Genomic DNA, 17,691 nt, shown 5'->3' with positions numbered 1-17,691 from the left:
TCTCCTTCATGCATCATTCACTACACCAGCCCATTACAACTGTTAGTTAAATTAATTTTTACTGTAACGTCGCGAATTTAACCCAATCCGTACGCATGCCGCGTACGGATTTGGCTACGCTTTAATCAACTGAGCTAATTGAGTTGTCTTTGAGTTTAACTTTGATTCAAAGTTATATCTTTATAAAAAAACACCATTTATTTTCATTATGCACATACATCGTATTACTTTCTTGTAAATTAGGTATATTTGAAATTGGTTTATATTATACCTAGACAACTTAACATATTCAGAACAAGCTTTTGGGTAGTAGATTTATTTTGTAGGTATCTATCTACATATGTAGAGTAATGTATATGATTTTATTTATGTAACCTGCAGTTACTTGTTACTTTATAGTTTATACTTTGAAAATGATGATTTTTATAGACCTAGAGACGATCGTTCGAAAAACCAAACTATTGAAGACATGAATTTAACCGAATTAAATTGAATTAAATTTTGCAAATGGTTAAATTATGTAGTGCGGGGTCTTGACATAGTACTTGATGCGGTAGCAGTTGTTATCCCGTAATCATTAGTTCCGCAATGAGAGATTTGCTCAGGCTCTCTGCATATGTGTGAAACATTTCGCTCGTTAAATATTCTTTAATTTACTAAGTACGAATTTGAATAATAATTTTAATAGAAAAATCAAAATAATAATAATCATATTCATTAATTGTACTGTGAGTATTTATTGAAGAACTAATGCTTCGCTTTAAGAGCCTAAGTGGCCGAGCGATCTAAAGCGACAGACTTTAATCGTTTGTCTACTTAGACTTAGGTTGCAGGTTCGAATCCAGGCAGCGGCAGTCAGAGCATTTATCGTCGCTTGGATAAGAACAAAGTAACCGACTCCACTCACATCATAAATGTAAATGTATATATGGATGTAGTTTAATAAATAAAGATTAACCAATAATGATATGTATGGTCTCTGTTATAGGCGTACATGTCAGAGAAATGGAGATCAAGCCCCATTATTATTTTTACCATTATTTAATGCTTTGCATATTAAAAATGACGATTTTATATAGAAAATAAATATATTTATAAGTCCATGTACCATTAAGAATACTTTCATTCAAATAATAATTATAATAACGATTATTATTACTAAAATTATTACACAACTGCATATTAGGACATATAAATTTCAAGAATTTATACCGTACAAACCCATGAATACACGAATAGGTCCGAAAATTTACGCAGGTAATATTTCTTTAGAAAAAAATATATTGAAAAAAACTGTAGATACGTTGAAAAAATTATAATTCGAAAATTGATGAAATTTTAATAACAGTAAGACAGAAAAAGTGCAACCACATATACACCATTTGAAAAATTAATAAAAGCTATTTATGTTTTAAATCTAGCATGAACAAATTGCTCATAACGGGAGTGCTGACTGGTTATATAATTGGCAGGGTTTTTTACATTAATTTTTGTTAATCTAATTAGTGTTATCTTTTAAATTAAAATGTTTAGCTTTCTGATGGAGTAACATTCTGATGGTTGAATAATCTTGAATTCATAATTCCATTTTTCATGTAAATAAAAGAACTAAACAAGAGAGGTAAAAAATATTATTTTTTTTATATTCCATGATAAAATGCTTTTAAATTTTCATATCACTCAAGCTTTTTCGTATATAAACAAACAAAGTAAATAAATTAAAAACGAAGTTACTTTTTTGAAATGTTTCTAATGTTAACGTTGTAATAGGTGCAATTACAGAGAGCTAAAATATATATGTGTATAATTTAAATTAACTTAATTTTTTATTCACTTTATTTAATTATTTTTAAATGAAAACCCGTTAAAGCTATAATGGTACTTATTATTACATATTAATGGTACATACTAATGATATTTAATTACCTGAGCATTAACTTACAATTTTGTTGTGAAATTATGCTGCAAAAGGCAAACTATAAAGAGTTTTTTCAACTTGTTATATATGCTCAAAAGTTTTGAGTCTAAACTGTCTCTCGAAAAAAATATTTTATCAAGCAAAGTGCTTCCAACAAAAAATGTTGGGTTCAAGATCACAAAAGCTCATTTTGACCCATAACTAGTAAGAGATAATAGAGTTAGTCAGTCATGTGGACTGTCAACGGCAGTGAAAACTTATAGCTCTGGAAAAAGTGGACTTCGGTCTAGCTCGCTGCCCTCGCATAGAGCTCTAATTAATACCGAAATAATAATAAGAAATATCCGCACATATTCAGGCAACTATTAAAGAAAATTTTAAGCACAGAAACGTTTATAATAAAGCACGCGTATATGAGCTATTGGAATTTAAAGAAAAGCGGTTTTTGCCCAAAATTTTCAATATTTTTCAAATTTGCAAAAACGCACTTCTTGGGCATATTAAAGACTAACTTTTCACTAAGGGTCGTTTAAAAATATATTTTTTTCAAGGAGATATGGGCGTTTCAAAAAAATTCTATTTCTTACAGTTTTTTCAATAAATTTTTTATTTGATAATTTTTTGACATCTAACTGGGCTAGATCGATCCGAAATAAAGATTTTTGGTCGAAACTTTTTTTGATACAAAGCTTATTTTTTTGAAAAACCTAAAAAAACTGTTTTCGATAAACTTTGGCAGCCATTTTGAATGTCATCCCGTACTTTAAAAGTGTAAAAAAATAGTGCATTGAATTCTACGGAAAATTTACGACATTTACATGGACTGGTTTGCTGTATCTTGACTTTGGCTTGAAAAATGTAGATTGACCAGTCTATTGTATGATATTGCATCTCTCTAATCCAAAAATTTAACAGTAAATTATCACTTACGGAATTTTTCCATTCCACAACTACTGTGTAAAATGAACACTTACCTGAAAAAAAGAAAATAATTAATTTCTGAATAAAACATATGCCAAGCAAAACCATCGAATATTTTAGACATTCAAGATTAAGATTTTTTTGTAGTTACAAACTGGTAAACCATTTTTGGTACAAAAATGTAGTACGTTCCTGTTATGTTTTAAACAACGTCTGTATATTCTTAAAAGATTAACGTCAACGTTCGAACTTTTTATTGCTAATTGTGAGAATTCTCTGCTGGTTACTTATTCTTTCAAACTAAACAGTGGCAATGATAACAACACATAAGACAAGCTAGTAGCATAGTGTAATAAACTGTACCAACGAAACATTCTTTATTTAGTGATAATAATATCTTTTTATATTTTATTAAAACTAGTTTAAGAAAATTTGCTAGAAACGCGTTAACGATAAAATACCATTGTTATTATATATTATATGTTTTAAGAACAGAAAATCAAATTAATAATTTCTAGAAATAGTTAAAAATATTAATATAGTAAACGATTCTTACAAAAAGAATAATGGGCTACAAGAGCCATAATAAAGGTTTGCAAGTGATAACTCTCTTATTTATGACGAACACCAAGACTAGCTTATTTCTGTTTTTGCTAAGTGAAATCTAAAATGAAATTTTATTACTCCAATTAAATACACTTATGAGTCTAAGGAAGGGAAATTTCGATTATTATTTTCGTCAACCATTTGGAAAACTGAAGAAGATAAGAAAAATGAGTTTTTAATGGTGACATGTACGACGAAGTTATGGAAGTCAACATTTTTTTTGCCTGGAGCATTTGTTAATAAAAAGCCACTGCCACCACAATACGTTCAAACAAATAGCTCCATTTCTCAACTTTATCCAGAGAAGCAAAATTAAAGCCGAAATGAACGACTTTCTTTCATAAAAATTGTCAACAAATATGAAAAGCGAAAAACTCGCTTTCTATAAATTCGACACACAAAACAAAACTTAAAATTTATTTTTCTTTATTATCAAACTTCCATTTATCAATTACCTGTACAAATAACATAGAAAAAGAATCACGTTCTATAATAATAACTCACGGTTACTATATTTGATAAATATCCAATCAATTAAGACTAAATTAAAAATTTTATGAATGATCCCTCATTAAAATGTAAAATAAGATAGCTGCAACCATTGGTAGGGTAAGGTGCTTAAGTCTGCGCGGTTAAGGAATATAATGGCATTAATCTAATAAAAAGACATACAATGATATCAAAAACAGTTTAATATACTGATCAACAAACCAACTTTTATATTCTATGAGAAAAATTAAGTTATTCTCTTCTTAATTATGAGCCTTATTGGGACTATCATGCGAACGCGCATGATAGTACCAATGAGTACGCATGGAAACTCAAAAGTGTGCAAGCTTATTCACACACATAAATCACTCTTGTAGATTCCAATTCCGATGTAGGATGTGTATTTATCTTGAAACAATTCAGTGCACAAGCTGCACTAAATTCAATCTTTGACAATAGACTCATTACAAAACTGGTTGAAGAAGGTAAACGAAATGATATATCTTGGTAGCGACCCATTAATTTCAATAAAACTTTATGAATACATTTTTTGAAAGTTTCCAAAATCCTAGGTCACCGGGCTTTTTATTATTATTTTATCGTTCAAAGTTGACTGAAAAAATGATGAATCATATTGGTTATCCTTTTCAATTGGATATTTCTATATCAAAAAATTTAGAGAGTGTGATAAAAAACTATCTAAAATAAATATACCATAATATAAAATAATAATACCATCAAAATATAAGGTTGCCGATGATCTAAAAACAAAATTGTAATTTAATTGTGAGTTCACCTAAGGTCCATCATGTGATGAACAAAGACGACTATAGTAAGAGTATTGATGATTGAAGAGCGATATCTATATTATCAAATTTATAAGCATCACTTGCACACAATATATTATACATTTTTGTAGTTGCGTGGTATTGTAAAGCCAAAAATAACTCATTACTTGACTACAAAGCATGCATTTGGTTTATATGTATGTACCGTGCAATAAACCAAAACTATTTTTCAATACTGTAGGTTTACATTCACCTTAAAATTAATGAAGTAAATAGTAAAAGAAATATTTTATACCGTTAAAAAACTCTTTTGAGTAAGAACAGGATTCAGAAGAGTGCACGCGCACTCTTGCTATGCGAATTCTTACGGAAGGGATCGGGCTGGAAACAGAGGAAAACAAAATCAACGCACACTTGTGGCACTTTACTCTACTATTTAAATAAAACAAACTACACGGTAAATTAAATTTATATTTGAAAATTTAAATACAAATAAATTATTTATCAATTTCGATTGAAGTGATTTTGCGGTAAAATACTCTTTTGATAGTTAATTGGAATATAATAATATTAAGGCCATGCCATGGTATATAAATATAATATAATAAATCAAAGGACTAATAATAATTTATATATTTTATTTTATATATTGGAAAAGTATTGTACCTTGAATCTAAATTTACGTTTGTGGGTTGTTCTACGAACTAATTGAGTAATGGTGCAGTAAGTTGGTTTGATTCAAGGTATATGACGGTGTATATTATAAAAACTTCACCTCTTCGACATTTTTATCTTACGTTTAAAACTGAAATTTGTGGGCACCACAAAATATCTATTAATAAGCCGTGAGGTAGACTCCGCCTTAAAACACGAAAGACAACAGTAAAAGCCAAATTTTTTACTATTCACACTAAATTTATATTTTGCACCTTTATCAGAAGCACATAATTCTCTCTCTGCTTAAATAATTATCTCGGTTGCCTTCCTTCAAGTAAGTAAACTTTGCCTAGCTATTTTTTTGATACCGATATCTCTAAGGTATAGTACACTACCTTAAATATAACATTGACAAGAGCCTATAAATTTATTTTATATATATTTAAATTTTGTGGTGAGATCACCGTCAATATGTATTGTATAACACAATCAGAATGTGAAATATATTAATAGTTTGTTTTGGTTGAAAAATTGATGATGAAATGAGACCTTTCTATTAACAAAATATATATGTATATTCTTCTTCAACTTATAACATCCAAAAGACGTATACCATAGAGTAGGTACTCAGGAGGTACTACAGATATAATGGGCGTTTGCCCTAAAACTTTTTTACTGCTTCAAAAGACGTTGTTATAGAGCCATAACATAGTGTGAAATCAATTTTTGGATAACATCAATAACTACGAAAATATGAAGGATTTAAATTATAAATAGAAAGAAAGGAAAGTAACACTTGGGCACGTCATACCCTGCAATTGCCATAGAGACTATATATAAAAAATTGTTTTGCAAGAGTAAGATAGAAAAAGTTATTTAATTGCTTATATAATTCAAATTTTAATGACATCAGGACAACGCCTATTAGGTATACTCTTTTTGTTGTGTACATGTTGTGTAAAACTCAACAGTTCAGGAGTAAAAAGAAATAATTAAGATAATAGTCTAAGCCAAATTGGCTAAGGCGCTTGACTTGAATACAAGAGGTCCGCGTTCGACGTCCGGCACAAGTGTATTTTTTTCAATTCTCTTTAATTAAGATTAACTCGACAAGTTATTTGTCTATATATGCTTACACCATTTGTATCACAAAAAAAAAAACGTTAATTATAATCAAGAGACTTAGACGGTAAATAAAAATTGTATACAAGAGTTTAATAAAGAAGACATAAAAATAATAAATTTAATAATCAATGGTGTACGAGCGCTAGAACATTTATTTATCGTCAACAATAACATAATAACATTTAAGGTAGTACCAGCATGAAATCACTTTTCGACAGATTTGGCCGAATTTTTTTTCTCGGGTTTATAATAGCTTTATTTATGAATTCTTAAAATTTCATAATTTTTGACCGTTTAGATCGCGAGATATTTAAAGACAAAGTTCGCGATTTTGAGGGTCATGTCCCATTTAAAGCATGTAAAATGTCCGGTCTCTCCAACTATTTTTTATGATATTATTATATATTGAAGAAAAAGTAGAAAAAAATGTTTATACAATAAAATTCTAAAAAAAAAAATTAGAAATTAATTTTCACTTTCGAGATATTAATTTTGAAGTAAATTGATCGAAATTGGGACGTTGGCATAATTATTTCCCATTTTAAACGGTCAAAATTTCTGAAACTTTGGGAATTAATAGTAAGCATTATTAAATTCTTAAATTTAATTTTTCGTTAAATTCTGTCGAAAAAAAAATTGTACCATTGCTTTAACATAGAAACTGCAAATACCATGCTGGAAATACCTTAACATAATCATAATAAAAATAATATTTAATTTGTATAATAATGTTTACAATTAGTTTTCAATTTTTTCTAGTTTTCAATTTTTAAAACCAGAATATGGAGGTTTAACTTTAAGCAGAAGAATTATGTAACATTTAAATCTTCTTGTATTCTAGCTAATGATTTACTTTTAGTTTCAGGTACAAAAACAATGCCAAAAACTATACCAATTGAACTAGCCACAGCCATACAACAGAATGGAATAAATGGATTAATATTTGTCAATAATTCAAAAATTTGCACAGCTAAAACTCCTTCAACAGACATAAGAATTTTTAAGAGTGATACACCTTTTGATTTGATATTCGTAGGATACAATTCCGCTCCCAAAGTGAATGATATGTGTATAAAGCCAAACCCTACAGCTAATTCAAAAAACATCACCCCAATAACTACAAAAATACCTAATAATTTTGATTTGTTTGCATCCGTATTATCCATTAAAAACATAGACAATGCGGTAATATAATGTCCAGTAGCTGATAGAGCACATAGTAAAATAAATAATGGTTTTCTACCCCAACACTCTATAATAAAAGCTCCAAGAATGTTTGGTATTAAATGCGTTGCGCTCAAACCTATCGAAATAGTTAATAATGATACATTCAATCCAGTATTTTTCAAAATTGTGTGTACATAATTACTCATTACTAAATCTCCACTTAGTTCAAATATTGTTAAAACTCCAGTGGTCACAAGTGTCACTTTAAAGTTGACTGGTGTTGAAAATAGTTTAATCCATGAACTGGATTCTTTAATTTGAAGATTTCTAATAAACATTGATTTCATTTCCTGGAATTCTTTTTCTACGTTTTGGGTATTACGAAGTTTTTTTAAAATATCCTCACCTCTGCTATCGTTATTCTTCATCAAACAATAATATGGAGATTCGCTAATGCAGAACAAGAATGGTAGTATGGTTAATGCAATTATAATTCCAATTAGAGCTGTAGTTTCAATAGATGTAACTGCTTGAATTGTGCCTGCAACACACCGACTACCAATAGTCATGAATGCCATACCCATGGCTGAAAATGAGCCACGAAGTTTTGATGTGGCTATTTCACTCACATAATTTGGAAAAGTCACAAAAAGCCAACCACTATTAAAACCGCGTAAAAATTGTGATAAATAAAACAATTTAATATCTGCAGCAAAATATATGCACAAATGTGCCATTAAACTTGTTATAAACATCAATATTAAGGAATATTTTCTGCCAACTAAATCATTTGAATATGAAGCACAAAAAGCACCAGGACAAAATCCTATAGTAAGCCATGTAACCATCCAAGATTGAGCGTTTGATGAAAGCGGTGGGATTTGATAATATCCATTTTCACTTAATTTGACCAGAGCAGGACTAAGATATCCCCATTGATATCCATTTAAAAAATAACATAAACATCCTAAAAATAGTTTTAATTAATTCTTACTGTGTATTACTAGTGTAATGGGAAATTAAAAAACTGATGAAAAAATTATTATTTTATCTTTAAATTTGACTAATTCTTTAATTAAATTTCGATTTTTGCCTTAATTTCCTAGATCAGTTTTTTGTATTTTACAAATACGTATTTCGACTACCAAGTAGTTATCATCAGTAAGAATTAGCTAGTCGTGATTACCCTTATTATGAATGTTACTCTTTGCTAATTTGGTGCAGTCCGCCACCTTTTGCTAATAAGAGTAATCACGACTAGCTAATTCTTACTGATGATGACTACTTGGTTGTCGAAATACGTATTTATAAAATACAAAAAACTGATCTAGGAAATTAGGGCAAAAATCGAAATTTATTTAGAAATATCCGAGAGTTCTCATTTATTATCTTCGATAATATTTATATTTCTTTAATGCTTTTATATTTATACCTCAAATATAGTTTCAAACAATGTTCTACGGGCGATTTATAGCGATTTACGTCATAGACACTTGATAATAAAAATACACATTCACCCTGAAATAAGGTACAGGAAAATTTTTAAAGATGTATGAACACGGTAATTTTCAATTTTGATGGAGAATTATGTTTTAACTTGACGATATAAGACGATAAGTCAGAATAAAATTTTTCAATACCTGGCGTAATTTTAAAAAATTCAAAAATTTAATAATTTAATTTACTTAATTATTCAGCTTTCGATATTTCGAAAATCAGATATCGAAAAATTTTATTCTTATTTTTCGTCTACATTTATGCAGATATAACAAAATTAATCACCAAAGTTGAAAATAAGATAAAAATAATTTCAACCCTAAACTTACCCTGCTCGTACCTTATATGTCATTTACTATTCTATTCAAAAGTTTTTTTAATCTAATTTCATTTATTCCAAGTGAAAATTATCAAAAACTTTCAAAATACGTTCTTTTAGATTTTTCCATGAAGCCACTGTATTTTATATCGATTTTCAATGATTTTTTGCAAAATCTTGAGCCTTTAAATCAAATATTTTTCATGCTCATACATCCTTAAGTACAAAACTGATCTTTGTAAAATAAATTATGTTGTGAACTTTTTATATGCTCAGATTTTGCAGAAATCAAATGTTTAATATCTATTCAATTTCCCCAATACTGTTTCCAAAATATTTTGGTCTTCGTAAAACGATTAAAGTTCACTTTAAAAGTAGGTACCCTTTATCTCATATCAATTACGAACTTAAATTTACTTTTTCGGTATTTGAATGGAAAGATGCAATCCACGAAAGGCACTTACATTTCCCGTAAATGTGTAATTTTTCCACTTAACTTTAAAGTGACAATATAACAAAAATTATTTACAAAATGTATATTAGTTTAATTTACCTGCAAATAAACACAAATATTGATGTGAGTATTTTACATTGAAACAGTGTAATTTGGATGAATATAGAGTCATTTTACAAAGTCATGTCTTTGTAAAATGTTTCCGCATCGCAAAACTTTACACGTTTGAGCACGAAATTTAATTTGGCCATTTATTGGTTTATTGTTTTAAAATGTTCTATGTAAAGTACGATAGAAAACCCGTTGAAAAATCAGGTATTCAATTCTTTATACGAATAGGTTGAAGTGCAAATTCAATTCTTACCGAGTTCTCCTTTTTATGAAAATTTTTTTGATCTTCAAGAATAAATTATTGATCGCGAAGTAATTTTTACTGTCACTTAAAAAATGAACATAATATTTCGTAGCAGACTCTTAAAATATCATGTAAAAATATTGCACGCATTCGTAAGTGATATGGCCAGTTTCTATTCGATGCTACGCTTCTACTTCTGAAGACGTACAGATTTGGGATCATTTTTTGAAAGAAACATCGGGCATTGAATATAATTATACTAATGATTTTTTTAATTACTAAAACTTAATGTTTATCTAATCAAATTACAAATTAACAATCGCGTTTATTATCATTTTTTATTGTTCAAATGTAATAAAATTATAATAAAATATTAATGAAGCAATACATACATCAGTTACTTTTTTGAAATTTTCCGACAGTTAGTTTTTTTTCTATAAAAAGCACATTAAAAAGCATAACCTCTCCAAAGCTCTTCCTTTGTTAATGATCCGAACTTTAATTAAGTTTATCTACAGTTAGAGACTGCCAATCCCCTTCAACTTTTGAAGATAATTTTATTATAATATCCTTAATAAGAAATTTAGAATTTTCTAACACTATGCCCATAGCTAGATAATTATTACCTTAGCACAGATAATAAATTTTTTTTGTTTAATACTCCCTGTAATGTAAATTTTTTATTATTTCATTTCTTTCTTCTTTTTGTTTTTAGTAATTTCTTTAAAATTCAAAAGAATTTATGCAAATAAGTTACATGGAAGAGAATTTGTTTGGAATTTTAGATATTTATTGAATAAATATAATATTATTGTTCGTTAATTCTCTGATAGAAAGCTATTCTTTCTATTCTGATAAATACAATTTTATGAAGTCTCTTTATGCTTTGATTGTATTAGATGTTTAATTAGGCACATTTAATTGGGATACTCTCCTTCGGTACTTCTTTATATGTAACGGTATCGAAAATTTTGCTATTTCAGATCCAAGAGCCGCAAAATATTGACCAATACTTGATGTACTGTTGTAACATTTAGTTATGCAGGCATATATCTCTTTTTATACTTGATTAATTATAGTCGTAGAAAAACTTTATGCTATTTCAGTTAAAATATATTCGAAATTAGTCTCTAACAGAAAGAAAAACAAAAGGTAGACGACAGTAGGGTATGATATTATAGTACCTAGATTCAAATAGATCTACCTTGAAATATTTTGCGTTTCTCAGCAGATATTGATGATAACTGAACACAGATTCTGATTTAGCTATTTTGCTGCTTCGGGCAAAAATAATATTTGCTGCCCTTTACATAACATATCGGGGTGTTTTAAATGGACATATGCTTGAAACTCGATAAATAAATTTAATCGAGGAAAATTCTTCAAACGAAAAATATTAGTTTCAAGGGAACACTTCTTATGCCGGCATCGAATTCGATCTAAGTTTTGAGTTTTGAGTTTTTTGGCGGTTGTCCGGGCCGCACCTCTCCTGGATTGGACCGTGAATGAACAATATTTGTTGCTTAATATTTAATACATAATGTTGATGGATAATAGTGTTATAAACAGAGACAATGATATTTTTTTTCATTGATTTTAAATACACATAAGTGTAAATTTTGATTCTACCTCATGATAAAATCACTCTACTGTAGTTTTATTTTACCTTTGGCTTAAAATATTTTTCACCACTTTATGCTGTAGGTAGGTATTATTTTTATTAAATACTACGTAGGTACCGACAACGATGCTTATACCTCTTATCTTTACGTGTGTATATTATGATACCACCATAAAAAGTTAAATATTTGTAAACAAAAGTTTATTTTTTTTTGTCATAAATAATAACTAAATTTTAATTAAGGGTTTATTCCAGTGAAAAGTTTTTAGATAGATAGATACTCGTTAAAACTTTTCACACAATATATTATGTTGTAAATGAGTGTAGCAATTTGAGATATAAATTACAGTACACCAACCGGCTAACAGAATCAGATATTAAATAAATATGATCACATATTAAATAAACACTACCCACGAAAGTATAATTTTAATAAATAAAAACATGATGACCCGTGCAAAAATTTCGTACCACCCAGTATAGTGCGTTTTCAACGAGAACGTATTTAATCATAATTTTGGGACAACTTGTATACGTAATCAATTATTCACAATTGCGACAGAAAACTCAATCGATTAAAGTAAATTCCAAGTTGAATTTGGTTTGAAAAACGAATATAGGCATTGAGAATGAATTATTATTAGTTTAAATTGCTACTACATTTTCAGAATATAAATTTGGAAAACTGTGAATGTGAAGTGAAGCAAACCCAAATGAATCTAAGTTTTATTTTAACTCTAGAGTCTGAAAATAAAATAATATACAGGCCGCTTTTTTTATTTTTAAAAACACCAATTTTTGATGCTTTTCGTTTTTTTGGACATGTATATAATAATATACATGTATGTATATAATCAGCATGCGTCTATCTCAGAAAAAAAAAAATTCTGAAAATCAAGCAGTTTACATAATCTTTCATGTCGAATAACATGAATAGCCCTGTATAGGTTTTATATTTTTCAAATTAAAAACGTATCTCCAATTTTATTACCCTGTATTACTGAAGTAATATAAGTGTATAACTTAATAATTGTTAAGTATAATGACCTTGGTGAAAAATGTGCCACCACATTTTTCAACAAAGCCGTTTTACTATTCGATAAGTTTGTTCCATGTTTGATTTTCTCGGGTTTTCCAGCTAAAAGATTCTCTAACTAGCGATTTTAATTAGAGCCCACGTTGTCGACAACAACATTAATACTTACATCAGTAGTTTTTGGTAAGTTAAAATCTAATAATATTTGGTAGGTTAAAATCTTATGGTTTTGCGCCAGCAAAATGCTATGAATATACTTCGATAGTACCCATGACTGACTATCTTATTTTTAGACACAATTTCCTAATAATCCGACTGAATAATTTTAGCAATGTTAGTTATTTTTTGTTTCCAAGGAATCAAAATTGTATTGTTTGTCAACAAGTTAAATACTTGTTTTATTGTTTAAAGAATTTAATTTTAGAGCTACTTTTAGTTTTTACTGTATTAATTTTAATATAAGTTTAAAAAAAGGCATACTTCTGATTTATTAGTCAACCCAATATGTGCGTACATTACCCACAATATGTTTGGCCTGAAAATGACATAACATAATATTTCATTGTACTTACTTTAAATTATCTCTAGTAGGTTTAACTGCTAATAATTCACAACTGATTTTTTTGAATGAAAAAACATAAATATTTGACATAAAATACTAACTATCCTGGTAAAATATTTAGCATATTTTCTAGGTAACCTACAGGTCTGATTTTGGGATAGTTTTAAATTGTAGCACTTTTTTTGGTATTTCCTCCCAACCAGTAAACAAATCATAACGTGCGATAAGGAACATATAGTTCTAAAAATAATTATTTGACAAAAATTAATAATGATTTTCAACTTTTATTACTTAGTTTCTATGTTCTTAAAAAAATTAATATTTAGTATTAAATATACTTACATAGAAAAACTGCTATTTAATTTAAAATTAAATAAATTTGATAAAAATGATTTATTTATAGCTAGACTCACAAAAATTTGTAAATCCAAGTGAAATTTACAAAATTTATAAAACATCCGACAAATTTTTCGTTTACGGAACCCTGAACTTGCACTTGAAACATATATAAGAACACTCCCCATTAAATTACCTTTTTCCTTAAAGAATTTTGAAGATCTGTTAATATACCTAAACAAAAAAATTAAAATCAGTTCATCCGTTTAGGCGCTACGATGCCACAGACAGACACACACACACACATAGCGGTCAAACTTATAACACTCTTTTTTTTAGTTCGGAAGTTAAAAAACAGCTGCGAAGACGTTGATTGATAATTGGTGACATTATAGCGATAAAATCCTAATTGAAAAATCCAATTGGAAACGTTGACACACAACGAATGAGTCACTCATTATATCAATCAGTGTATATACATAGGTATGATGGAATTAATCCTATTATATTGTTAATAATTAATACATAATTATGTATCCATTATATTATTATTAGCATATTAATGAAAAAATAATCTAATAAAATTTTCATCAAGCAGAATTAAATACCGACACATATTAATTAATAATAATTTTTTTTTTATAATATAATTTATTAACTTTCATTATTACATTTTTTGGAAATTGAAAATGTCTGAATTATCATCAAAAATCGAGAAAAGAGATTTTTGTACTAGCCTCATTTTACTTATACTTTGGATTTTGTTTACATTGTTTTTTAAGCTGAGGTAAAACTTAAAAACAATGGGCACAAAAGGATAGATCGAAATATACTATAGAAACTTCAACTCGTCGATATAGGTTGATTCTTTCCCCCCTATTTAGCATAAAACTTAAAAAAGACAGATGGGCATTTTGTTTCATTATGAAAAACTAAATAGAGCAAACCAAAAGCAATCCAATATTAAATAAACGACGTCTTTTTTGCAAAAAATAACTCACATGAAAAATATAGAGAAAAAAATTAAATTTTATAAATGAAGAAAATTATCAAAATTAAGAGATTCAACCTTCAACTGTCAATTAAAAAAGATAAAAACAAAAAAAGTAGGTTAAAATATTTATTTAAAAAAAAATCGTATAAACTCCACTCAACCTCCGTATATATAATTGGAAATTATGATTTATGAAATTGGTAAAATAAAGCTCAACGCTACTTTAAGCTAATGGTGTTAACTCAACTAAACTAATTAGGTATTATACCTTTATTTGCTGCGCCTCTTTATTTATTCTTAACTTAAAGGAAGGCAAATAGTAAAAAATTCTTAAGCTTCATCGACCTTTTTAGCAATATTTTGCTCCCAAAACCTTTCAGAAGGAAGCTACCCTATAGTCAAATCGTTCAACTTCATTCACGTAACTTTTTTGAGAGAATTTTGTAAAATAGTGTGTAAGTTCACTTTTATTGCTGGTTACTTGAATCTAGGAAACTTTTAAATTCTCCAAATCTAATCTCTTAATTACTTACTACGTTATAATCTGTGCCTACATAGAGGTGACAAAAGAGAAGTAAAAAAGAAAACAAGATTTGTATAAAATGTCACCCATTTATACATAGAAATTTTTTTCTTTACATTATATTTGTAGATAGTCTCTCCGCGTGTTTGTAATTAGGTACAAATCCAAGTACATCAACTTAAATTGTATGTACATTAAACATGCACTGAAAATAGCAACAACAAAGGTAAAAAGGTTCAACATTTTCCACTTATATTTTATGTAAAAGCAAAGTATTATGTAGGTATATGGTGATGGAGGTTTACAAAATATTGGTAGTGGAACTACAATTAATTCTAGGAATGCCGTAATATCCATTATCAATCCTGGTAGCTCAGTTGGTTAAGGCGTATCCAATTCCGTCCGCGGTATGCCTAGGGTAGCGGGTTCGATTCCCGCCTTCAAAACAAAAATTAATTTACTTAGGTTGTGATGGGCTGGTGTAATGAATGGGCTGGTTAAGTTGTGGTGGGCTGGTGTAATGCATGGTAAATGCATGAAGAAGGTGCACTCAGCCTCTGAAAGTAATTGAGGAGCAGATAAATGAAATTATCAGCGTAAAGGTGGTTATGAGCATTTTGCTTACGCTCGATTTAAGACCTTCAAATAATTTTTCTATCTTCAAATAATTTTATCTATTTCGAATAATGAATTTTTCAGATTTTTTCAACCTATGTACAGTTATTTTAAATATATTTTTGTCAAGCCCTTTAGAAATTGTGAGTAATTTCCTCATCACGAGACTAAAGATGTAAGTAAAAAATATTACCTTCAGAAATTTTCGGTCCATTTTGTGCAGTTTCGTTAGTTTACGAATATCGATTTGTAAGGTATTAATCATTGAAAAATATTTGTCAAAAATATTGTAATGTCATAATATTTAAATGTGTAATAATTTTAGTGATAGTAATGAATAACTATTAACTAATTTTAATAAATGCTGATGACGTTGTTGTAAATTTTTTATAATTTATTTATATTATAATTTTTGTTGAAAGCATTCTTAAACCTCTTGTTAATAATCAAATCACTGCTTAGTTCCGAAATGTTTCTTGAAATTTTCATTCCATTTTTTCCAAAGCTCTCTGTATCTTATATCTAAAAGTAATAGTAGAATGGTGTTGGTGTAGCAAACAGCCAGTATTATGAACATAAGTAAGTTTCTTGTAAAAGATAAAATACATACCAAGAAGATACTTCGGGATTTAACCACCATGCCATCTCAACCAGTCCTACACAGTAGTTAACCACCATCTCATATACAAGTGAAAATATCTTATATTTACATAGCTTTACAGCTTTCATTCATATTATATATGTATGCAGAATGATGAGCTTTAGTGGTATGTACTTTGATTTTCTAAACTTCCATTATTTTAAATAGTGCTTTTCAAACAAATATTTGTCTATTTGAGTGGTTTCTAGAAAAGAATATTGCTGTTCCCAATAACATTTATATTTCTCAAAAACATTAATAAATTTCAGATTTCCCAAGGCATTCAGATGTATGTTTTCGAATTACAATAACAATTGCCGGCGATACTTTTCTAGTTTTCACTAGATAGATTGTGGAGTTGGATATTTTTGATTAGAGTTGAAAATCCTAACGCGGGCTAGAGGCTTCGTAGAAAGTAAAACCGGGATGCGTAGACGCAGTGTTTTCTAAAGGTTTCTAGATCGTTGTTTACGAATATGTGCTCAGATTTTTCGTCAGGTGAGGCAAACAAAAGTTATTAACAATTGAATAACATACAATCTAACTTTCTCACCTAATTTTCATCTTCACGCTCAAACTATGATGCTTACGAAAAAATAATTCAAACGTAAGTTGTTTAATATTTAATTTTATAAAACATTTTTTACTTTTAAAGTTTTGTTCTATCTCTTACGGTTTACAAGACGGTTCATACAAACCCAATTGACCTATGTTGCTCATTTACGAACGCAAACTTACTTTTTACGTCCTAATTATGCTCTAAAATTTCCGCTTGATATGTCTTTTCGTCTTTTAGTCATCGTGTTCTCTGACATTCGTACTCGTAAAATTATTATTCGCGATTTTCTCATGAAATTTGAAGTTATGTTTATCTATTTTTTACTATCTACAACTTTTTTGCAGAAAATTTTTCGTTAGAAGATCAGTTTTGGCTCAGTCAGGTAAAGAGCATACCAAAAACCATATGCAATTTTTCTTTCGTAGCATGTTCAATTTTTGATTAGTGACGGGCTAGTATGAACGACATATATCTTATATTATGCACCACACCTCTTTAAATAAATGATA

General features: G+C 28.5%; 1 protein-coding gene across 1 annotated transcript; it reads right to left on the bottom strand.

Annotated features, from left to right (window-relative positions):
* Positions 1-7,264: 7,264 nt before the first annotated feature.
* Positions 7,265-10,132, bottom strand: LOC123295798 (sugar transporter ERD6-like 14). The gene is made up of 2 exons (XM_044877256.1): positions 10,041-10,132; positions 7,265-8,638 (listed from the first exon to the last, which is right to left on the bottom strand). Exons 1-2 carry the CDS (start codon positions 10,111-10,113, stop codon positions 7,314-7,316), a joined length of 1,398 nt encoding a protein of 465 aa, XP_044733191.1. The 5' UTR covers positions 10,114-10,132; the 3' UTR covers positions 7,265-7,313.
* Positions 10,133-17,691: the final 7,559 nt, after the last annotated feature.

The sequence above is a fragment of the Chrysoperla carnea genome, chromosome 3, assembly GCF_905475395.1.
Source record: "Chrysoperla carnea chromosome 3, inChrCarn1.1, whole genome shotgun sequence".
Lineage (NCBI taxonomy): Eukaryota > Metazoa > Arthropoda > Insecta > Neuroptera > Chrysopidae > Chrysoperla > Chrysoperla carnea.
Note: the sequence above shows the minus strand (reverse complement) of the source record. Positions and strands in the feature narration are given on the sequence as shown.